General features: G+C 44.3%; 2 protein-coding genes across 3 annotated transcripts in view; both read left to right on the plus strand.

The window, feature by feature from the left end:
* hipk2 (homeodomain interacting protein kinase 2) overlaps positions 1-10,856 on the plus strand; it is a 70,161-nt gene extending 59,305 nt beyond the window's left edge. Inside the window, exons 10-15 of one of the 2 annotated variants that reach the window (XM_008291992.1) lie at positions 1,209-1,339; positions 2,319-2,501; positions 2,617-2,940; positions 3,742-3,986; positions 4,078-4,238; positions 4,460-10,856. In XM_008291992.1, coding sequence (XP_008290214.1) covers positions 1,209-1,339; positions 2,319-2,501; positions 2,617-2,940; positions 3,742-3,986; positions 4,078-4,238; positions 4,460-4,924 — 1,509 coding nt within the window. In that variant the 3' untranslated portion in view covers positions 4,925-10,856. The remainder of the gene's footprint in view (positions 1-1,208; positions 1,340-2,318; positions 2,502-2,616; positions 2,941-3,741; positions 3,987-4,077; positions 4,239-4,459) is intronic. The other variant, XM_008291993.1, reaches the window with a different exon arrangement.
* A 2,034-nt stretch (positions 10,857-12,890) lies between these two features.
* Positions 12,891-24,186, plus strand: part of LOC103364752 (UPF0606 protein KIAA1549-like) — a 38,363-nt gene continuing 27,067 nt past the window's right edge. The window contains exons 1-2 of the mRNA XM_008291994.1: positions 12,891-12,957; positions 13,835-14,128. Coding sequence (XP_008290216.1) covers positions 13,996-14,128 — 133 coding nt within the window. The 5' untranslated portion in view covers positions 12,891-12,957; positions 13,835-13,995. The remainder of the gene's footprint in view (positions 12,958-13,834; positions 14,129-24,186) is intronic.

A 24,186-nucleotide genomic window follows, 5' to 3' on the forward strand; every position in this document is an offset into this window, starting at 1 on the left:
TCTTAATGGCATGTTGATAAAAGGCCTTGGATGTGGTCTTGGATGTAAAGATCATCTCCAACTCCAGAATGTTCCATTAGAGATGTCAGTCATCAGCACACAGACGAGGCAGCGCTGCTACTCTGCAGATGCCCCCTGCAGCACTGGACTTTGCAACCTGCCTCAAACAGAAAAAAAACAATTCAGCTTCCACAATCCTGCAGTGAGACTACAGAGCAGGACAGTCACTTTGTGTGAGAATGTAATGGAAATAGACAGAGCAGAGCGCACGCGGATATAGAAATAAAGGTTAAGATAAAGTTGAAAGATAAAGGTAAAAGAAAAATAACATTGCCACATGCACAGATTAGCTGCTTTGCATTTTGCACGGTGCCTCTCTTTCTCCCTCTCTTTTCTCCGTCTTTCTCTGCCTCTATTTAAACGCGTATGTGCTGCAGCACATACTGATGCCGTTGTAAATAGATGTGCAAATGGTATTAAAGGAACAATTCATTAGCCCTGACATTAAAGTGCTAATCAATACAACTGCATTAAACTATTAGGGTTACACACACAGTCGCACACAAACGTGTTCAGGCATGCATGCACACATACTCATCTTGGCACATCTCGGGCCAGATTCTGCCTGATCGTCCTCCGTTCTGCATCACAAATACAAAGTAGCCTCTTTGAGAGCGGCTTGAATAGGCCTACGAATTTAATTAGACCATAGGTTGATTTGACTCAAGTCAAACACATAATCACAGTAACACCGCACACACACACACACACACACATACACACACACACACATGTGCACGCGCTCACTCACTCATACACAATGAAAGGAGTTGCTGTACATCTTTATTAAGTCCTGGCCTTATCTCTTTTGTCGATGGATGTCTCCTTGAAGCTGGCGGAGTTCATTTTACATGCCCAGCAGCCAGTCTCAACCAGCTGTTGTGCACTTTTGAAAAGACGCTGGAATTGGTCCCCTCAAACTAATCAGCGGAGATTTCTTTGTTCATGCATTTACGATGTTTGAACAAAAAGATGACAAAAAAAACCAAAACATAATCTCCGGCAACTTTGCGCTGCTGTGACAGACTTCCTAAAATAAAAATGCGTAGTTTGAATGTTTCATTACGTGGCAGCTCACTGCTTTCTGTGTCTCCTTTTTCTGACCTTTAAATCTCTGTTTATCCCCCATCTGTGTTCTCCTCCTTCAGCAGGCCTGGCCCAGCGGCACCCAGCAGATCCTGCTGCCTCCAGCCTGGCAGCAGCTCACCCACACCTCAGTCCAGCATGCCACTGTCATCCCCGACTCCATGAGCAGCACACAAACTCTTGCCAACTGGAGGTGAACAACACAGCTTTCTTACTCTTTTTTTTTCCTTCCTCTTACTGTGATTGTGGAGAGCATGGAACACTGTGGCCCGTGGTATTTGAACCTACAGTTCCCTGAAGGATTTAGCTGGATAAACAAATCTAATAGGCTGACATGTGTTATTTTAAAGTCTTCAAAACAAAGCACTTTGTCAAATCAAGTTTATATACATAATAAAAACAGTCAGGTCACTTCAGATGAATCGTTTTCAGAGGCCAGAAATGGTTTATGGTCAGAATGTGCTACAGAAAGATGGCATGACGTGAGACTGATTGACTGGGAGCCGGTCCCTTCCTGACAACTTGTCCTTTATTTTCAATGAATCACAGTCTCCAAATGAACACTGGTGCTTTTATAAGAGCAGATTTACCTCAGGGAGATGGAATATATGTACATGTGGAGACATCATGTAGAGTATAGCCTGTCACAGCGAGGACTTGATAAATGGATGGATAGATGGGAGAAGGCAATCTGCGGGGAGATAAGGAGGAAGCGGCTCTATAACGTGCATGTGTGGAGGGGCTGCCGGGGCCATGTATGCTCGGATTCATTCGGAGCTGTCCATCTGTGACAAGACACCTCCCTCCCCGTCTCTCCCTCCCTTCCTGTCCAGTGGCAGCTCTGTTGTCCTCAGAGAGACGATTGGTAAAGTGTCGCACTTCCTCTGCAGAGCTATCGCTCCACAGCTGCTGGTGTCAGCTCCTCTGCCCTCCCTCTTTGCTCTATCCCTCACTTATTCCCTCGCCTCATTTCCATAGAAAAGTTAGCTGCTGCCTCCTGCTGGCCTCTGTGGGAACTGCTTGTCCAACCTTCTCTATCCTCCACTAATGTTGGATTTGACATACTACATATATCAGTGCATTTTCCAGTATTTCTGTGCGTTGCGGCTTCACCTGCGGGCGTCTTTCATTGCTTTTGAATTGTGTTAACATGAGATTGTGTTGTGTTGCAGGAATTCCCACCCTCATGGCAGCCATTATAATCCCATCATGCAGCAGCCGGCCTTGCTGGCTGGTCACGTCACGCTCCCATCCAACCAGACCCTCAATGTGGGAGTGGCACATGTTATGAGGCAGCCGTCAACCAATAACAACTCCTCTTCCAAAAAGAACAAACAGCACCAGATGTCTGCCAGGTAAACTATAAATCATCATCCCGGAGACTGAAGATCATCACAATAGGTCACCGGTGTTTTTTTTTTCCTTTAATCCTCTGTAACCGCTCACCTCCTTCTCCGTCCTTCCATAAAGGAACATGTCAGCCTACGAGGTGTCGTCCTCCCAAGTGGTGCTGTCTCCTCAGCGCTCCAAGCGGGTGAAGGAGAACACGCCTCCACGCTGCGCCGTGCTACAGAACGGCTCGGCCTCCAACTGTCCGCCCACGCAGGGCTGCGGGGGCGGGGGGTGGGGGGCGAGCGAAGCGGAGCAGGCTTCCAGCACCACCCGCGACCATCAGCACCAGCACCACGTCCCCAGACAGACCATCATCATCCCCGACACTCCCAGCCCCGCGGTCAGCATCATCACCATCAGCAGCGACACGGACGAGGAAGACGACCACAAACAGAACAACAGGTCAGCGTCACGGGTCTGCTTTGGGTTTATGTGGTTCTGTTTAGCTCACTTACAGGCTCAGAAGTTTGCAGGGCTCGTCATGTTACTGTTGTTTATTTCTGATGGAAGATATTCACAGGCTTGTCATTTAAATATGAATATAAACACATCACAAAGAGCAGCAGTCTTAGATCAGCAGGATAAAGACAACAAAGAGCCTTTTCAGAAACATGGTGTGCATCTGCTTTCACTTAGCTGGATATAGATATGTTTCTGCCTTTGCCAGCGGGGCTAAAAATCCAACTTTCTATCATCTTATGTGTTCTTCCATTCGTTCAAAACAGTGCATACTGTATTACAGCCATTTTCAGTTATGTATCATCGTGTCTGTGTTAGCAGGAGGCTGATTATAAAACCGCATTTTAATGTAAACTCATAAAATGGTATTTGGCGAACCCAAGGCCAGTGGTGGTGTCTGGGATGTTAGCGTTTTCTGATGGTCTATCAAATTCTGACAACACCGTAATGATATGATATGATCACAAGTAGCATAACCACAGAATTACACCTAGAAAAAACAGATGAGATATACTTTTTCACATTATATCAGTGCATTTACTTATGGGGTCGATATTTGGCTGCAGGACAAATGATGAATGTTAGCGGTTGTTTAGTGCTCGTGAAATCTATCTGTCTATCTATCTATCTATCTATCTATCTATCTATCTATCTATCTATCTATCTATCTATCTATCTTTCTATCTATCTGGTTTGGCTTCCTCAGTAACAATCTTCTGTCATCCCTTTCTGTTTTTCCTCCAGTTCGTCTTCTAAGCAGAGAAAGAATGTCATCAGTTGTGTGACGGTCCACGACTCGCCGGACTCCGACTGTTCCAGCAACAACAGTCCCTACACCGTGGAGTCGAGACCCCCAAACAACAACAGCTACGACACAAAGACCACCATCCTGGACAACTACAACAACGGAAACCCCCGCACCATCATCATCCCCCCTCTCAAAACCCAGAACAGCGAGGTCCCGACCGAGTGCGAGCGCCTGATGCCAGGTAAATGACGGGTTCCTTCATAAAACGTGGCCTCTCGAATTAGCCGGCAGCTATTATGTGTTACATCTGCTTGTATCCTTTTACTCCACAGACGCAATGAACCATCAGAATTCAGCTTACAAGTTCAAATCCTCCAATGGAGTGGCATCTGGCAATAATCACATACCAGGGGGCGTAACTGGAGGCGGGTCCTACCGACAGCAGCGCTCAGGGCCACACCCCCTCCAGCAGCAGCCTCTCAATCTCAGCCAGGTACGATGTGACTGATCACTGTCAGGGTGTGACGGTCTGTCCATGAAGCATCACACCTCCAGACTGTCAGCTTTGTAGGGATAGTTTTCAAATAACAAATGAGCATTTTGAGAAATGTTAGTGTCGCCTGTTAGTTTAGCTTTGCACAATGCTAACAACACGGCTAGCCTGGCAGTGTCCAAAGGTAACGGTAACTAAATCTGTATCATCTCCTCATCCAGGCCCAGCAGCACATGGTAGCCGAGCGAAACGGAGGACATCGGCGCCAGCAGGCCTACATCACCCCCAACATCGCCACCCAAGCCCCGTACTCCTTCCATCACAACAGCCCCTCCCACACAGGCAACGTTCACCCGCACCTGGCTGCCACGCACCTGCCCAGCCAGCCACACCTCTACACCTACACAGCACCCGCTGCTCTGGGCTCCACCAGCACCGTGGCCCACCTGGTGGCATCGCAGGGCTCGGCGCGCCACGCGGTCCAGCACGGAAGCTACCCACCGAGCATCGTCCACCAAGTCCCGGTCAGCATGGGCCACCGCGTGCTGCCCTCGCCCACCCTGCACCACAGCCAGTACCAGGCCCAGTTCGCCCACCAGGCCTACATCAGCGCCTCGCCCGCCTCCACTGTCTACACTGGATACCCGCTGAGCCCCACCAAGGTCAACCAGTACCCTTACCTCTAGAGAAGACACTGACTGACACTGGAGAGCCTGACCCAGCGCTGCTGCTTGCCTCAACCCCACCCTGAGCCCCCATCCGACATCCTAAACATCCTCTCCTCAACCTCAGACATAAACAGAGACAGAGGAACATGCAATCCTCATGAAACTGTCACGTATAACTTGAAGATTTAACGACAGAGAGAAAAAGAAAAAATACGATTCACAGCCTCTCTAGAAGGGAAAGATGGGGGGTTGGATTTCAGAGGGGTACAGTTCAAGAAGTTTTCTTTTGATTTTTTCTTTTCTTTTCTTTCTTGAAAGGGCCAGTTTTTGCTTTTATTTGCCTGTTCTTTGCTTTATTTTATGAGGAAAACGACGTTTCATTAGTTTCACAGGGAAGTTTGAAGAAGGCCTTTCTGGGACAGTGGAGGTTTTCTCGTTTGGTTTCTTTTTGTTTCCCCTCTTATATTTGGGAAGTGACTGTTGAACAGGGGTTACTGACTGGAAGTCTGGAATCCCAAGAGATTTGGGAAAAGGTGAAATACGGAAACCTGCTGCTCTTCAAAGAAAAAAATATTGATGGCCTTGAACTGTCTTAGTATTTCCAAATCATTCGTGGTGTGGGGAGAAAACGAGAGGCAACTTCTCCCACTCCACCTCCTCCAGCAGAGGAGGCTTCTGGAAATATAACCAACAGAAGACAACAAACTTTTTAGTGTATTTATAGATATTTTCCTTTACGTTTCACCTTTCTGATGATACTTCAGTTTTAGCTAGGTGTCTTAGCTGGGCCCCGTTCTTAGAATGTAGCAGTCTGCACCTGTTTGTTTAAGAAGAAAACTTTTTTTCTCTCCCCTGATACCAATAGATTTATTTGTTCCTCCTTTTTTTCTTTTTTTTTTTTCAATGTGATTGCACAAAGTGGTTATAATAACATAGGCATGTACAACGTGATTGTCTGTGTGTGCTACTGTCAGCCATGCGTGTGTAGTCCACCTCCTCAAAACCCTCTGCAGTCTTTAGGTTTTGACCATTGTTCCCTCGTAGTGCCTTACAGATATAACAACACAGTTTACTTGGCTTGGATCCTGAAAGCCACAAGAGACTATAGCTATACTTAGAGAGTCATGTTTCCCTGGTTTGACATCCTAATCGGGGCAGTTGTAGCTCTCTTCCAGGTGTAGGCTCAGCCCTTGCTGTTCCTTGTCCTTAACGACAGCATACCATAGATGATGAAGATTAATGTCAGAGCTGGTATCACGCTGAGCTGTTTTATTATGTGTGCATGAGATAACTTGCCTGGGGTACTTACCAAAGTCATAGATAAATTCTTGTTACATTTGCGCTGGATATTAATGTAAATATGAAAAAAATGTACAGTATAGCTGTAGCTGTAAACCTCTATCACAGTGGCACCCAAAAAACAACAACGTGGCTTTAGTTTGGAGTGTATTTGTTTCTTTTAAACACACAAGGGAATAGGCGCTATCGCCATCGCGGAGCAAAGCTCAGTTTTCATGCACAAGGAATGCGTTACAGTATAAGACACAGTAGAGGTCGTTTTTTAAGGTTAAAAGCTAGTCCGAGAGAAGGGCCTGACAGGAAGTGATTGTTGCCGTGAGGGTGATTCTGTGAGGCTGGAGATAGCCTGGCTGCAGCAAAACAAACAGAAAAGAGCAGAGTAGAGAGGGCTGTTTGAGAGAGACACTGTGTAGGCATGAGTTAAGGGGCTGGTTGAAAGCGTAGGGTCAGTTTAGGAAGGGGCCGTGGAGGGCAGGGTGAAACTCACTATCTTAAATGGGACTAAAATGGTAGCAAGTTGGCAATGAGCAGGTTGATAGTAACACTGAGCCCAGGTTGTGGGTAGGAGCCGCGGGAGGCAGCGAGCGGGCACTGCATCACCCGAATGCACACTTAAAATTCTGACACCAATTCTTTTGTTGTCGTCGTTTGTTTCAATTGGAAGTTAATTAGTCGCGCTCGAGGTTTTTGTGTTTTTTTGGGGGGGGTAGCGTCTCGGAGCTGCAGGAACAGAACAGAAGGGAAATGCCGCAGCGTACACCTGGAAGGGCACCTTGTGGATGGTTTGTTGCCACTGTCCATTTGTCTTCGAACCAGGTACACCACAGACATCACCACGCCAGCCAGACGGGATACCTGAACACTTTAGAGAACCAATAGGGCTGTTGCTTTGTGTGTTTTGCTGCTTGATTTAACAGACTTCATTTTCTCGTAGCCGATGATAGAAATAATCTCCCCCTCTGTTCATTCGTCCTCCTGAACGTGGGCACATCAGAACTGCTGGTGGTTTTAGTGAAAGCCTTCCCTCTCCTTCATGCCATAGTACTTGCATTTGAAGTGATTTTTTTTTTCTTTTTTTTTTAACATTATCTTGAACTTTTTGGACATGGCTGTAGTACATGTTGTGTTTATTTTTTAGAGATTGTTGCAATAATTCTTGTGGATGTTTTATCAGAGTGTGTGTGTGTGTGTGTGTGTGTGTGTGTGTGTGTGTGTGTGTTTTTATTATATGTCAGGCTCATTTCTATTTTGTAACCTGGGGGTTGATGTACAGTAATATTTAGTATTCCGTGGAGGTGGGTGCACCTGTGTAAAGTGTTCCAACACTGCTGACGTGTTGAGTTGATGATAATCCACTGGGGCCCCCTTACAGACACACACTTGGCTCGAGGGTGCCTCCACACCCAGGTTTTGAACAGTCCTATGATGGGCCCCGGAGTGGTCTTTCATCCTGGTACTTTCCTCAAAAACTCTCCACTCCCCCCCCCATCAGCTCCAGCATGCAAGCCTCGGGTCCGGGCACTTAAAGATGTGATTACATAGTGTGTTGCTGGTTACATCATTCGTCTCTGTTCTGTTGTTGTCGTCTTTTTTTTTTTTTTTCTTTATAATTTTATTTGATGTACTTAATTTCCTCTGGGCCGCTGGGGCCTAAGCACACACGCATAAGGGAGATGATTTTCCATTGAAATCCTTTGACTCCTCTGTTATGAGACAAACTACTGAAACATTCCACTGTCTGAGGGAATCTGGCATTACCCATGCTACACTGCTGTCCCGTCCCCCCAGCCCTCCAGCCCCAGCTCTCGTCGGCACGGGGATGATGTTGTCACACTCTGACTCTTTTGCTCGTCCCACCAAAGAATTCTACCAGATCGACCGTGTACAGCACAGCACACCTACAGTACAAGCAATCCTCCGCCGCGTTGCTTGAGCAAGACAGGCAATAACTTCTGGTCTCATCTTTAACATGATATTTTTAAAAGTGCTTTTGAGGACATGTTGTTTTTACCACCATGATACACAATATACAAGTGCACAGGGCGGTTCTGGTTCACGTCATGCATACAGCTCAGTCATTCGATTCTGGACAGTTCAGCCATGAGAACAGCTGCAGTCTGTTTTAATTCCTGTTTTTGCTTTCATTACTCTTCACACTTTGCCCCTGCCTAGATTAAATCAGTATAATTATCTAACCTCTCTCCAAATCGTTTTATAAGCCAGTTTTTTTTTCTTCTGTTGTTGATGTTGTAGCTTTATTAGTGTTGTACGATTTGTAAAACAACAACAACAAAAAAAGGTTTGTTTCACAATAGCGTGCCATGGAACAGAACGACCTGTAAAAATGAATTAATCAAAAGAAAAACAACAGCTATACCTTTAAACCATGGTCACCTGCACAAAATGAATGTAATACGTGACCTGCGACATCTGGAAATGGCTTTAGCTCCGTCTCAGTGGGTGACCCTTAGTTTAATTTCTACACCGTTTGTGGCCACGCATGATGCAATAATTATACATTTGATCTCCAGGAAAATCCCATCTGAGACTAATAATGTAAAATTACCACTATCCTCATAATTAGGGGGGGATATCAAATAATCACTATTTTGTCGACTGAAACGAGCGGTTACCCAGAAGGCGCGACATCGTGGAAGATAACCTGACGTGTACGATACCTTTTGTCTCTCATTTGGTTTCACATAACCGACGTTTTGTGTTTTATACAAAAGAAAAAAGAAAAAAGGGGAATCAGAAATGTGAGCATTAATGTAGATCGAGTGACCTTACAATTACCAAAATGTGCTTAAGTAGAGTGTGAAGATGTTTCTGTGTCGCTGAGGTGAGTTTAGCCTTCCCAGCTAGCAACTTTATCGTTAAGTACTGCCTTCCAAATAACCAACAATACCTCCAAAGCTTTAAGGTGACATTTAAATTAGAGAAAACTAAAAAAAAAACAAAAAAAAAGGCAGCATCTCTTTCTCTCTCTCTCTGTCTCTCTCTGAAGCCTGGCATTCTCCTATGAAATACACTCAAACTTCCAGTGTTGCTCCCGGTGTTGTCGTGCGTACTCCTCGTCCTGGAGCTTCGGAAACGCTCAGAAACATTCCTGAGAGCGCGGCACAGTGCTACATTAGTCTTCTTCGAAACAAACTCCTCTAGGGTGACTTGAAGCTTAGTAAGTGAACAGACAACCTGCAACATCAAACCACACAACACTTGCACGGTAGAGAAATCGTTTGGCAAAGTCGCAGCTGCTTCCCAAAGTACAAAGACGTGGAGGACAGGTGTTCGGTGGATAAATCATGTGCTGATGAACTTTCTGTCACCAGGAAAATTCATGATCTAGTTACACAAGCATTCTTAAAGCCCTTTTGGATAAGAGTGTATGGTTTGTTTTTTTTTTGTTGTTTTCTTTTTTTTTCTTTTAAACCTTTGTTAAGGGGATCTGCTCCTTTTGCTGGCTATTCCTTGGGGGAATTCAGGGTGCGGTGGTCAAGGTTTGATGCCATCACTGATGGAGGGTGTCAGGTTATTGCAAAATACGAATTTAAAGAACCAAAACTGAAGCAAATATGATTTCCTGCCATCAGTAATTGGTATAATACGAAACAAGGATTGATTTCTGCCACCTGGTTTCTCTAAATTGTAATACTTGGGTCCCCTTTTCATAACATAAAAAGCTAACCACCAAGAAGATGTTTTTTGTGCCGATAATTGACTTAAAATCTGGATGTGGTCGATCAAAGCCAGATTTTATTGGTTACGCTGCAAAAAATATCCGTCTGAAGCTGGAGGTCACGTCAAAAATCACAATCCTCACAACGATAAGAGTAAATTAGTGAAGTTATTAAATAGCTACTCGCACAATACCGCTTATGAAAGCGATAATTAACATTTTCTAAAGACCTAAGAGTGCATCAAACCCTGACCCCCTTTCGTGTCCATTGCTGTATGGTTTCTCAATGGTGTAAAATCTCATTCTTTGTCGATAAAGCTAATGTGTGCTGCAGTATTTCCTAGTATACTTCTCCGTTAATTGTCTTTTCTTATTTACTTTTTGTTTATTGGGGTGTGATGTCTCATTATTTCGATCTGTTGATGTAGCGTTCTATGTATACCCTGTTCCTTAGCCTAATATTATTAAGTATGTTATGAGAATGGATATTTTACTGGCTTTATAGAATGTTTAAATAAATATAATAATGACAATAAGAAAAAGGATTAATTAAACCTCCTAACAAGTTGAGTACTTGCTACTAAGCGCTTGTGTTACCATTATGATGTTGTGTGCTTCTCTTAATCATTTTCGTTGTAGAAAAATGGAGTGAATTTATATTAGGCTTCGAAAAAACTAATGATAGCATTGTAAATTTTACAGGAGGATTTTAACAGACAAACAGCTTCGTCAAATAGAAGAATATAGTTATTTTAATTGTCCTCTTTACTAACTGTAGGGTGAGAAGGGGCTCGCGTTGTGGTGAACTATGTTATAGCTTGTTATTCACTGTTACTTTTGATCATTTTTTCGGTCTCCGAGGTGAATCGAGTTATTAATGAGAATTTGTATGCTCACATATGCATATTGTATATGTGTAGAAATGTAATCACACTTTGTCTTGGATTTACATTAAACTGTTAAGTCACGGCACCAGCGTCCTGTTTCCTCCTGTGTTGTGTCTGCTCGGGGTTCGTTGTGTGTCCACGGCGGAGAAGCTGCTGCAACAGCCAGATAACACAAATATGCAATATTAAGTAAATGTACTGCATTCTGTTACTCCAACATAGTAAACTGTTTTAGCTTCCATGAAGATTTAGCAAACTGTGGCATCAGTGCAGCAATTACTGCACTTTAGTCCCACATTAGGTTGAACAAAAATATCCCATTCTTCTCTGTTTGTCTGTGGCATCGTGCCGTTAGAATAAAGCTACGCTTCACTGTGGCCTTTCATGGCTGCAGGTCAAAGCACTGGTCACACTATTTGGTCATTGTCCTGTAAAGCCACGCCTCAGGAGGGTGTGAATTAACTCAGTGGATAAGAATTTGTCACCACATGACCAGCTCAAACACTTTTAGTGCACAATTGGCTTTAACTTTAACCCTTTTCTAACTCTACCAATTGAAATGAGATTATTTATTTTCTTCTTTGAGTGTGAAAACAAGACTGTTTGTATGCTACCTTTATATTTTTGGTCAGCGTCGGTCATCTGGAAGCAGGTTTTTCAGAACCATTCGTCACCTAAAATTCCCACATTGGCAAGTACACACCCTTCTGAAGTGGCCTTGGACAAGACACTGAATCCATAAGTCAAATAAAGTATATAACACAATATATAAATATGTGTATTTGAAAATAAAAATGCAAAATTAGTCGCATATTTATATCCATGGGGTACTGTGCAGATGTTTTAGGGAAAGCAAGGGTTTTAATTGTTAATTAACTTCACATAAAGTGTTGTAAACAGAAAAACATGAATTACATCAATATTTAATGAGACCTCCAGTTCTCCAGCCTCCCCCAGCATACTGTTATTCAAGCTAGATTTTTCAGAGCATCTTGCAGAACTGAGGCTGTCTCATCATCTTCTGATTCTTCATGATACCTCAGACATGTTGTGGAGATCAGGGCCCTTTGTCTGCAGAAGGTAGGTCTTCATTTAGTTGCTGCCATGCTTCAGGATGAATTTTTCCACCAATCAGATGCCTCCTGGATGATGCTGCATGATGGATCACAGCATCCTGTAAATAACAGACAAATGTTGCACCGTTCACCGTCCCAGGACTTTATTTCATTACACTAGCTGAGTAAATACTGGATAAAACATATTTAATGGGAATCAATGCAGCATAAAACCACTGAAATATGTTTTGTTAGTATAAGGAGTGCACGGTTTGCTAAAGGTTCTCAAGAAGTTCTAATAGCAAATCATTGAAACTGTTTCAGCATCCCTGCACTGCCACTAGGTGGCAGCATGCATCAATATGTTCACACAAACTGGCGCTGACGTGATTAGGTTATGCTGATCATCTCCATTTATTTTCAACCACAAAACCTTGATATGCACGGGTTTTTGTTCAGGCTCCACCAGCAGGCCACATGTCGGACAATAGAATCCATCTGAAGTGTGGAGCATTTGCAGAAATGTCAAAGCGAGCATCATTCTTGTTTCTTGTGCAACACGGCGCTTTAATAGGCTTATAACTGCTGATGAAACTGTTGATTAAATGGGATGTGAATGCACAGTCGGATTAGCACCCCCCCACAAAAAAAAAATCCACGCAGGAAGTACTGAGCTCGGTACCGGTGACTGGTTCAGTGTCACCAAAAGGTAAATACGCGAAAGTGTTCATGCGTGGATATACCTTGTTTAGTGCATCATCGCATGAGGCAACGTTGCCGTGGAAGCCGCAGACGCCAGCCGAGGAGGACCAACCTAGTTTTTAAAAGCCCCCGCTGACGGAGTGGCGCCTCAGCCAATCAGAGCGCGTCTCGCTAAATTAGAGGCTAATCAGATCTGCCAGGGGGCGGGGCTTAGCCGATCCTCATGACAAGAGAAGGTAACAGTTACCCAGAGTGTCAGATGAAATCCAGCTAGCAGGTCGTTCATACAACGTTTACACTGAAATAAGTCCGGAGGCAGACAGGTGGTTACCCGGAGATCCATGACAGAGCTTCGGAGAGCGTTTCTATACGTCCGGGGATATTTTGTGACAGAGGAACTGGCAGAGTTGGAGCTCCCGTTTTTTGGGGGTAAGTCTGCGCAGCTCCGAGCTGCTGACAGGAATGGCAGGAGCAAAGAAACATCGTCTTATCTAAGCTAGCTTTCACCAAACATCACCCAAGTGTGTGTTAGCTAAGCAGCCTCGTTAGCATTTATGTTTTAGCTGTTTCACTCAGACGGGAGATGCTTTGTCTTTAGCTTCACGGGGAGCCACATGACCGTTAAGCTAAACAAGTAACGGGACGGGATGTAGGACAAGAGACCGAGTCGGGATGAGACCCGCGGAGAGCAGCGGTGGAAGCTAGCAGACACAGCCGGGGGGTGAGCTCTGTGCTGGGCTCCGCTTTAGCCTGTGTGACCGCGTTAGGTGGAGAAAGTTGGGTCGTGTAGCTGATGGGGGAGCAGCCTCTGGTCCGTCTGGGTCTGACCAGTTATTAACATGAGCTCATAACGACCTGGAGCTGCGTGGACAAGAAGTAAACAAAAGATAAACCTGTCTGCACCCCTGATGCTGTTTAATTCAGCATGGAGTGGGTTTGTCCCTCATGTTCTGCATGTGGGATGAGATGCATGTTTTGTATGTGAAGGAATGCACGAAATCTATTTATTTTGACCACAGCAGGAACTTCCATGGAAGGCCCAGTGCAGAGAAAGAGCAAAATGTAGTCAATGAGTGGAAAATATTATTTTAAAAATATGTTGATTGTAGAAGAAAGATCTTCAAATTTGGCCTTTTTTTAATTATTGCATGTTTATGTTGAGTGCAATGAATGTAAACATTTAAAAAAAGGCTTTTAATCATCTGAATACTGAAGTTTTGTTCTGATTCCTTCCTCTCATGTCTGACCAGTGCAGCCATACTTCAGCAGTAAAAGCTTTGTTTTGAGTGTTCTTTGTTTTCTGCAGCTATTCTCCACTGAAGGACGTGTTATGGAAGGAGGAGCCTTAAAGTGAAGAAGAACAAACCAAGCGGCCCAGAATAACCTCCCAGAACCTCGGCTATCTCCACAGAATGAGTCTTCTCTCCTCGGCTGGGTGAAATGCCTTGACCCGACCCCCGCCTCGCCATGGCAGCTTTAGTCTCCACTGTGGGCTTGATGGTGATGCTCAAGGCTCTTATGCACAGCTGTCGCCGCCGTGCACTGTTTCTGGGGATAACGGTGTTGGTGACAGTGATCGCAGCTGACTCACCTGTTGCAGGTAAGAGAACACCTTTCGCTGACTCACACGACACGATCCACTCATTTACACTTGTGTTACATAAGTGACACTGATCAGGGTGTTGTACGACATTCACGTGGCTTTGAGGAGGAGCAATGACAAGCTGACTAAAGCATCCCATAATGTTCATCATTTTAGTATAAGAAAGGGGAAATTTATAAATGTTAGAAAGTGGATTTTTATGTTTATTGGTGTACTTGGATAAACGTGATCTAACTGAATAGCTGCATAAGCTGCTCTGAACTGACAGTAAACATCGATGCAGCGTGAGCCTGCTGACTTTGTATATGCAGCTGAATGAATTAATGGCATCCAAGATCCAAGCTGGGCGTAATCAAGATCTTTATCTTGATTTATTCGTTCCTGGTAATGGTTACTCTCCCTCATCCTGAGGATTGGGTTGGAGCGATATCTGAGCCATGTGTCTGTTCTCAGCCTCACATGTCCAGAGCAGGATCACAAAGAACAACATTTTACACGCCCTGTTTTTTCTTAAACATTTCATTAACGTAGGTTATGTTTGCTGCTCATGAATGCACATTTTCAGCCAAGCTCGACACAGTTATGCACAGTCACATCGAGGAGATGCTTAGCACAACTGCAGGCTTGTTTGTGGCCCTCTGAGCAGCTGCACTGGAGACGTTGGGGGTTATTATGTGACTTGCACAAGGCCAACTTAACCAGCAACCTTCCAGTCATGAGCTGTTTTTACTAATCTTAAGGCCACGGTCGCCAACTTTCTTATGCTAAGCTTTGCATCCTCTGAATAGTAAAAAGAAGAAATTACATTATTTAAATATTCTGTAAACCTAATAATGCATCTTGTGTTTTCTTTGCCTTTGGTGTGTTTGTAGTTATTTGTAGGAACAACAACGTCTCTGTCTGTGGGTTTACGTCGACATGATTTTAACGTGAGCAGTGTCCGGGGCAGTTGCTGGTCTGGGATAGTTGAGATAGTCATGATGTGTAATTAGGATTTGGTGGCGTGAAGTGGCTCCGTCCCCGCCGCCGCCGCACACCGACTCTCAAGTTAAACCAATTTCCAGTAATTAGAGAAAGAGAAAGGGTCTAAATCCGTCCACTTTATGGGTGTTTTCCGTGGGCTTAGTTTTATTGATAGTGGCATTATCCCACTTAACACCCTTACCCCTGCACACTGCCCAGTGAAAAGAACACGTTTTAAGGGCAGCCAGAAACTCATGATATTACGTGGTAATAGGATTATGTAGTAAATGCTGGGGGGGGAACCTTGTGCAGGAAATCAGGAATTAGTAGCTCATATGTTGACACGTCCACGCACTGCTTTTTTAATTATAACCATTTATGTGGTTAACTACACATCGTCTTCAGTTTCATTGATCATGTGTCAGATGTAGACCTGCTGCAGCCAACACACACTCTGAGCCATAAGTTAAGCAACTGATTTAAAATATTAATTCTTGTGTGTAACGTGTGCATTTGCTCATCAGTTGTGTTTCCTGAATAGTTTGATCTACTGGTGGAGATAAAGCTTGGTCAGATGTGCTCTGGTATTCAAACAGCTCTGGTTCTAAAGATGGCAGAAGTCTGTCTGTGTTTCCTTTTTGTTTTCAGTGAATATTTACTTTAAAATATTTTTAGTGTTCCGATTCCCACATTTTGTTTTCATGTGTCTGTTTTTCTGTGTTTCGGGCCAAACCTCTGTGAGATGTCCTGTGGCCTTCTCTCCCTGGTCTCCTTCTCATTTAGCTTGTAATTAAGATGTGGGCTGCTGTCAAATCCTGCATGCTCAGCTGAAGATATTCATTTAGCAAGTGGTTCAGTCTGTGTGTGTTTTACTTCCCTTCGTATTCAGTATTTTAATAGAAATGCTGTGTTTTCTTCGGGTGGATTTGGATCAGGGCTTTATCGGGCCTGTTCCATCTCTTATGGGTAGATATCTCTCACCGGATCACAGAGGCGTCCTGACGGTTCTGATGCTGAACTAAACGAAGCCCTGTGAGGATCATTTCACACAGCTCTCCTGTGGCCGACTGCAAACCGCTGCATCACATGTGAATGTATTAATCAGCCGTGGTTTGGACAGACTTCACACAACGACATACTGTTCTGAATTAGCTGCTTTTATTTTAGGCACTTTTCACTTTTGAATGAAACTTATTGCTCGATAATGGGAACATTAAGGGACACGCCTTCTGTATTAATTCACTTATTTGTTTAGAGCTATCGCTGCAGCATCGTGCAGAGCCTCTACAGGATCAGCAGGTATTGCAGTCTGTTGTTATAACTTTTGCGTTAGCTTGCACTCTTCTTTGCATCCCACCTGAACCGTGTGCTTGTCCAATCCAGTCACAATGTACTGACAGTTCAGCGAAGTGCTTTGCAGGTGGAGGAGCAGTGTTATGAGATTATGGGAGACATTATGCCTTTATTGCTCATTACATCTCTCCAAAGGAAGAACTGACAATATGCAGCCACCGACTGTGAGCACAGCTGCTCTGTGCTGGCTGAAGCTGTAAGTAAGGATGAGGCTGACTATGTGATGACGTGAGGCCACGGCACAGGTCAGGAGGAGCAGTCGGCTCGCTGCAGCGCTCGTCCAGCACAATCCTTGTTGCTCACACACTCCTGCATGTAGCTCGTGTTTCGCCGGTATTTCACAGCTACAATCACAACAACCGAGGCACAGCCATGCACAAAAGCCAACGCTATGTCACCCCGTGGCTATAGTTGTAATCACAGCCTACTTACAGCCTGTGTCATCAGTTTTTTCAGTGAGATGCGAGTTACCTCGTGCTAGTTATCTGTGTAGTGCAGTGGCTGTGATGCCGGAACCACCCAGAGCTGAGGATGCACTCGGTGTTGTCTGCTGCATAACACACACTCAGCCTTTATCTGTGGAATGCAACATTTATTGTAAGGGATGTTTTGCCACGTAACTCAAACTGAGAAGAAAAATTTCCACCATGGCTTTTTGGGCGCTCTGTGGAAGCCAAACAGAAGCTTGGAAAAATACTTAAACATTGAAAAGAATAATAAAATGTCAGAACTGAGCAGTAGGAGCTTGTTGTGCAGCAGGAGTCTAACAGGTCTGACTAGTATCACAGCAGCAGGATGCATTTGTACATTATAGTCGGTGTAAAACACAAATACGTGCTCCTGCTGCGGTGCCACATCGTCAGGTTATTGCAGCGTGGGATTTTAAGAACCAGAACTGAGTCAAATATGATTTCCTGCCATCATCAGTTATTGATTTGTATGAAACCCTCCAAGGATGTGGATCAGCTGCCTGATTTTTCTGTAATATCTAGCAAAGAAGAGTTATTTTTGTAGTTTTAATAAATGTTCAAGAAGAAAACTTTCTAGCGCTCACTTGCCCACATATAACGTGCTCATTATCCTCCACTGAGAAGTAAAATATTAGATAGAAGTTGGTCATGAACGGCTGTGCTTGTATGTGATTTAGCTTCACACGTGTCCATCCTCTTTATGTGTTGCTGTACACTTCGCTCTGCAGCAGGATGACAGCTGAGTTTCCAGCGTCTGTGTCGACACTTAAACCACCAGTTATACAACTTTCTCTCCACCAGAGTCAGAAAAGCACCGTATAGTTTCTAGGTCACTCGGAGCACGGCGACCTGCGTCTAATTGTTCCTCCAGACCCACCGTCTCGCAGTAATTTCCCGTTTACATCACACAGATTTTCTCGTTCACTCCCCTACTTACTCCTGTCCTCTGCTCAGGTTCTGCTTTCCACATGTTTTGATCTAAAATGAAAAAAAAAATCTTTACAAATATATATAACTTTTTTATGCAATGCCATAAAACGCGCTTGAAATGTTACCTCGGCCGTCTCCCTCCCTCTCAGCCTTTCTCTCTGTGCGCCGCAGTGGCTGGCGAGTGGAGCACAGCGAGCTGCAGGCCAGCGAAGTCCTGTCTAATTACCAGCGCAGTCCGTTTCCATGTGAAATGCGATCTGTGTGGGATGACAATATGGCCATTCATTATTCATTAGAGCTGGAAGCCACTCGCAGATCAATGGGTAGAACCTATCAAAAGCCAAACACTGGGTCCTTCTGCTCTCACCAGGCCTGCAGTCGGAGCAGAATGATCCATTGGAAAGCGGCCAGTGACTGACCCGGCCCGTCTATTGACTGGCCCGGCCCGGTATTATCTGGCTCCGGTGAGAGCAGTGGAAGTTGCTCTGCTGGTTGGTTAATGAGAGCAGATCGACACACTTTTTAAAAACGGCTTTTCACTGCTACCTGACAGTCACATGGTGTTTTCTGATATCACCTTCACAGTTTTTATACCGTCAGCTCCTCCACAATCGGCTGCAGTCTCATTTACGTAATCTTTTCCAGAAGGCCGCTATTACCTGGTTGTAGGTTGTGATGTGAAGGTACCAGAGTGGGGGCCTGTGAACTTACATCTGTTAGTGATTTTCTGTACCCTGTTTTGTGTTTAAGGCGAGTTTCCACTGCAGCTTCAGCATCCAACGAGTAGAAATATTGTTTTAGAACAACAATCTTATTTATTCAGGAACAGAAACACCTTGGTAGGGTTTTTATTGTTTGTGGGGTTTTGTTTGTTTTTAATGTGTACCATACTTGCAGCATATTATTTATTATATATTGTTTTATATGGATTCGCTTTACATTATGTGATCAGCTGCATAGTATTTATTGAATGCAGTGACCACAGATAGCGTTACGTTTTCTCCCTTTCACTATTCCTTATCTCACTCGTTTGGATTTCAGCTAAATAAATACTCTGGTCGTTGTTGACGCTGCTGCTGCTGGACTCACTCTGGTCTGACCACTAACAGTCCTGCTGGTACACAAACGGACCGCTGTGAGCCGGTATTTATTACAAATACATGGCCCTGACTCTGCTTACGGTTCCTTATGCTAACAACCTGTCAGCGTTTCGAGCTTGAAATGTGCAATGCAATGTTCATGATCTGACAGAAGGCAACGCTGAGGCCATATTGCGCCGAGCCCGAATCGCTGTGTGCTCTGATGAACTGCAGCTGATTATTTATATATTTATCAGAGCAGATGGTGCGGCTCGGCCCGGCCTCTTTTGAGCTTCTCCAGGCTGAATCATTTTGTTTTGGTCCTCTCGCCACGGCAGCAACTACCTAGAAGGTAAACAGTTCATCTAATCCTTCGCAGATATTTCCTGTCCCACATTATGACTTCTTTGAGAGCAGTTGAAGCTTCCAGGAGACCTGACCTACCCCAGCAGACTGTGTGTTAACCCAGGACCTGAAGTCTGAGAGCGGGATGGAGACAAAGTGGAAGAGGGTGCTGAGTGACACAGTCCTCTGGGCCTCTCTGGTTACAGGTCTTTGCCTTCCTGTCTTTAAAAGAAAGTCAGAACTTGAAGAAGTGAGGGAGCGTGCCCACGTTTTGCATGCGAGTGAGTGTGTGCCGGGCCTTTCATGAAGATGGACACAATCATAAAACGCTCTGTAGCTGGTCATGGTTCTGGGAAAGCTCCAGCCAGTCATCACGTCTGTTGGTGAACTTTTATGAACTTAATTCCTGAAGTTGTCGAGTTTGTTCTTCAGTAGCCCAACATGTTAATAATCTCTAGCGGCTGGCTGAACATGCTGAGCAGTCAGCTGTCCTCGTAGCTAGCTCTGCTCACACTGCCTTTCTCCTCCTTTTCATTTGGACCCTCATCCTGCTGCCTTCCCCTCCCCCCTCATCCTGCCTTCTTGCACTTCCTTTGCTCTTGTCTTAAAACGTATTCCCTCAGGAAAGAAAAACAAGGGTCACATTAATATTTGATGATTTCTGAAGTACAGGCATGACCTCAGTCAGATCTCCGTTCTCTTCATTTTTGGCCAAATCAGACCTCTGAATCAGTTCACGGTAGACGCTGGCAGCCTCTCCATCTACAAAACTTCATGTTTGGCTTTTCCTTTATTGAACTATTAGATCATGGGCAAGATTTGGACGAACATTCAAGCTAGCTTTGTCTTTACAGCCCTCGTATTATTGATTTAAATCTGTGCTTTAATCTTTTACTGTTTGATGACGGCTAAACTCAACAAGTACGAGCGCTGGAAAGCAACTGGTCGAGGTTTATGATAAATGCACCCTTTATGTGCTCAGACTAGTTTTAGTCTGTCGGGGGGCCGCTTGAGCTTTGGCAGAGGCTGGGATCTAATTGACCTCCACTGATAAAAACAATGGAATCTTTCCCATCTTAAAAGCTTCCTTGATAAACCAAATGTCAGCGCAGCCGTATCTTGATTGTTTGACTGCTCTCAGCCGACGCAGCTCCTGCCAGCTGAACAGAGCCAGTCACGCAAGGGGCTCAGCTGAAAGCAGAACCATGTGTGGGCTTGTAGTTAGCTCGCATTAATACCAAAAAGACCCTTTCTTCTGTCTCTTCTTTTTTCAAATTACACAACCATTAAATTACTTTCCTTTTTTTTTTTTTTTGCAATAAAGACTCTGGCAAACCTAGGAAGTGATATCATTACAGGGCTCTGTAATTGGTATCTCAGATTTCTTGACACACATGGGAACGTATGTGTGCTGTATTCTGCTCAGTGTGCACATGTGCAAGCACACGTGTGTGTTGCTGTGTGGCTGATGTTTAGTGTTTGCCTGGTTTACTAACCTTAGTCCAGTGATTAAAGGTAGGTTGCACCAAAAATAAGTCTTTTTTTTACTCATTATTTTTCTGGCCTTTTTTGGCCTTTATTGCATAGGACAGTCGAAAGAGAGACAGGAACGTGGGGTAAGGGGTTGTAGCAAAGGGCCATGAGCGGGATTCGAACCCATGGCTGCTGCATCGGAGACTATAGCTCCTGTACGGGGGTCACCAGCTCAACCAGGTGAGCTAAAGCGGCACCAAAAATAAGTCTTAAACAGTTCAGCTGGACCTCGTATAATGTTCGGCTGTCTGTGGGCTGTTTGAGCTGAGACACACAGAAGTTTCCGTCTCTTCCACTGACGAAGTGAGCCAACTAATCCTTTCACCAGCCACTTGCATTAGAGTAGATGGAGGCAGAAACACGTTGGCTGTCGTTTCCATCTTGTGCAAACGTCCTTGCCAACATAACTGTTGTGTCTGTCGTCTCTCACAAGCCTAAACATCTTGCTGTGGTGAGGGACATCGATGCGCTTTAGAGTTCTGCATTGTTACCGTTTTCTGTCTCTGTGAGCACAACGTCTGGTCGAGCACATCAGACCAGGGGAAGGTGTTTTCTGTGCTTCCCTTCCTGCAGACAGCCGTTATCAGGTTAACTCTGCTTTGGCCTTGGGATCTGTAGTCATGAGAAGGCAGCGAAGGCAGAATCACATATTAGCTTCCTTGGAGGATTTAGAAGTGTTTGTGTTCATTATTGGAGGCTTTGCCGTCGTATAGCTTCTGTGCGTTGTTTTCCATTCTCTGTTTTTCTGTAAATATTTTACACTTATCACAGAATTTATCTCAAACATGCAAAACCGTATTTAAAAATATATGAAAAATGTGTCAGAGAACACAATTTTAAAGCCCTGCATGAAATATTTATGCACAAACATTCAAGCATTTATGCTTTTTGTATCGTGTTCTTACACGTCCCAAAGTACTGTGCTTTGGCTAAACCAGTAAAATAATGCTCTGTTGTGAATGGAGTAGCTGAAGCAAACCATTTCTCGCCCCTGTATTCTCAGATATATCTAAACATATGATTAGTTTATATGCTGCTGTTGACTTTACAGTAAATCCATACACTTTAATGCCCTCTAGGAAGGTGAATGTTAGCCAGTTGTAAAGGTTAAATTAAGTAAAACAGAAATGTGCTGCTGGTATTTATGCCAAATTAAAATAAAATAAAATAAAAAGGCAGTCAGACGCTGTGGGAACTCTGTAGAGCTCCTTTAAACAGTCAGACACATATGTAGGTTAGTGGGGAGCTGTAGTGATCCGGTATATGATCCCATAAGGTTTTGCCGATGTTCATCTTGAACCGGTGCTGTTACGGATGCATGAAGCCACGTCTGCCCTCAGCACAGTCTCCCCGGTCCGTTTTATCTCCTTTTATTCCATTGTAGGGTTTTTGTAAAGGAACATCAGATCAGCCACCAGCAGAAATAATCCCTCTCTTGCCAGAATCCTTTTTACATGATTGCTGGCAGTGATTCAAGCCTGGAGCTGGATGTATAAATGGAAACAGAACAAACCGACCAAGCCACAAGAAGGGCATTATTTCTGTGTCATCATCTGCTTAAATATGGACAAATGGATTTTTACTCGAGCTGGAAGTCACAGTAAAAAGACGCCGTCCCCTGTGAGATGGTGTAATTTAAGGAAAACCCGCATCCTCTTAATACTTCTGCTCAGTCACCGCCCTGCATCATAAGAATGATTAATTAATGAATAACTATCTATTTATTTTTAATGCAAATTTAGTTAAGTGCATGGCAGGAACAAGGCCTCTATTCATGAGATCCAGTCTGAGCTAGGAGACACGTGGAGGCCTGACGAATAGACATGAAATATCGCTAAATGTGGATTAATTCTGAAGTGATGTCGGAACAATGGGACTCATTTTAGGAGGAGAAGTCAGAGGGAAACAGTTTTTGTTCTTCGCCGAATGTGAGTCTTTAAACTGCACATGTAGTTTTTTTTTTAACACGTTTAAAGGCTGCAAACGCAGTAACAGCCTGTCCCTGTTTCTGGTAATGAGTTTTTATTGGCAGTGAAATGAGGGCTTACCATAAAAATGATTCACTTTCTGGAGAAGCAGAAAAGGTGACTAACTGGAGGTGTGAGATTAGAACGAGAGGAGAGAAACTGGGACTGTTTGACTTTCATGCCTTCCCGACCTGATATTTGAAGGCGTCCATCTGCACGCGGCTCGGCGCTTAATTTGGGAGACGGGCCGAACAATGAGCGGCCAGCCAAGTGTGACACACTCGTGTTTCATGGAACAGGTGGCAGCGCAGACTAGACTTGGAGGCCTTTGTCAGTTTTTGCCTACTGTAATGTCAGCCCCGATTCAGGCTGATCACACTCGCTCTGTGCCTGGCTTCTGTCTGTCGCTCTGACTGTCATTACCAGAGATTAGCCTTCCAGTATTCAGACCATTAATTATTAAGACTAAGCACTCAGTGTCTTTGTGTAAGAATGGTTCCACTTTTGACATTTTCTAGGTTTTCTATTTGCCATAAAAAATATGTTTCTAGCAAAATATGAAAGCGAGCGTTGATGTTTGGATCCACAGCGTGTTCTCTGTCTGTCTGCGCTCTTGCCTCTCGTTGTTGACCTCCATCATCATCATAATCGTCCTCCATCATCACTACGATTACCAGCGTTATCGTCAATCACCTGCCAATAGCAGTCCTTGTCCTAATGAGCTGGATGTCTGTCGTCCCTTCAGGCAGGCTTAATTGTCCTAAATGTGACTGAAATGAAATGGTTTGTCACCGGAGATGCTTGTTGAGATGAGGTGACATTTTGGGGTCACGCATGACAGTATGACCTCAAACATTAACGCGCTCTCTCAACAAACACCGTCTCCTTGAAAGCATGGCTGCCTTTGTTCTTTTATGTGTACGTTTATATCCGTCTTTATTTACAGCCCAGTGAATAGTCAAGTGCAGCTTGATCAGGATAGTGTTTGGGGTATTTTAGACCAAATCTGAGTACAGATGGAATATCAGTATAGTGTATTTTTCAGTGAACAGAGAACTACTCACACAGTGACCACTTGGTCGTCCCACATTGTGCCTAAACTGGGACTTAACTACCGACTGATGCAGTATCTTCCTAACAACTACCTATAAAAGACTTGATATCACTCTGAAGTAGCTGTTCCTTTCCTGCCTTTGTTCCCTTTCTATTCCAGTTTTCCTGCTAATAATGGTTAAGCACATTATGGTGCATGTGTGTGTGTGTGCATCTGCCCAGCTGTGTGCTTCATCCCTCTGGGTTCAAACACTTGGCACAGCGGACTGTGTGGCAGTGTGGAGAATGTGCAACACAGACTCGCCTTCAAAGAGGAAAGTCTTGGCTTTTCCTTTCTGAGTCCTTTCCAGCGGGCTCCGTTA

This window comes from Stegastes partitus, unplaced genomic scaffold, assembly GCF_000690725.1.
Source record: "Stegastes partitus isolate 25-593 unplaced genomic scaffold, Stegastes_partitus-1.0.2 Scaffold776, whole genome shotgun sequence".
NCBI classification, from domain to species: Eukaryota; Metazoa; Chordata; class Actinopteri; family Pomacentridae; genus Stegastes; species Stegastes partitus.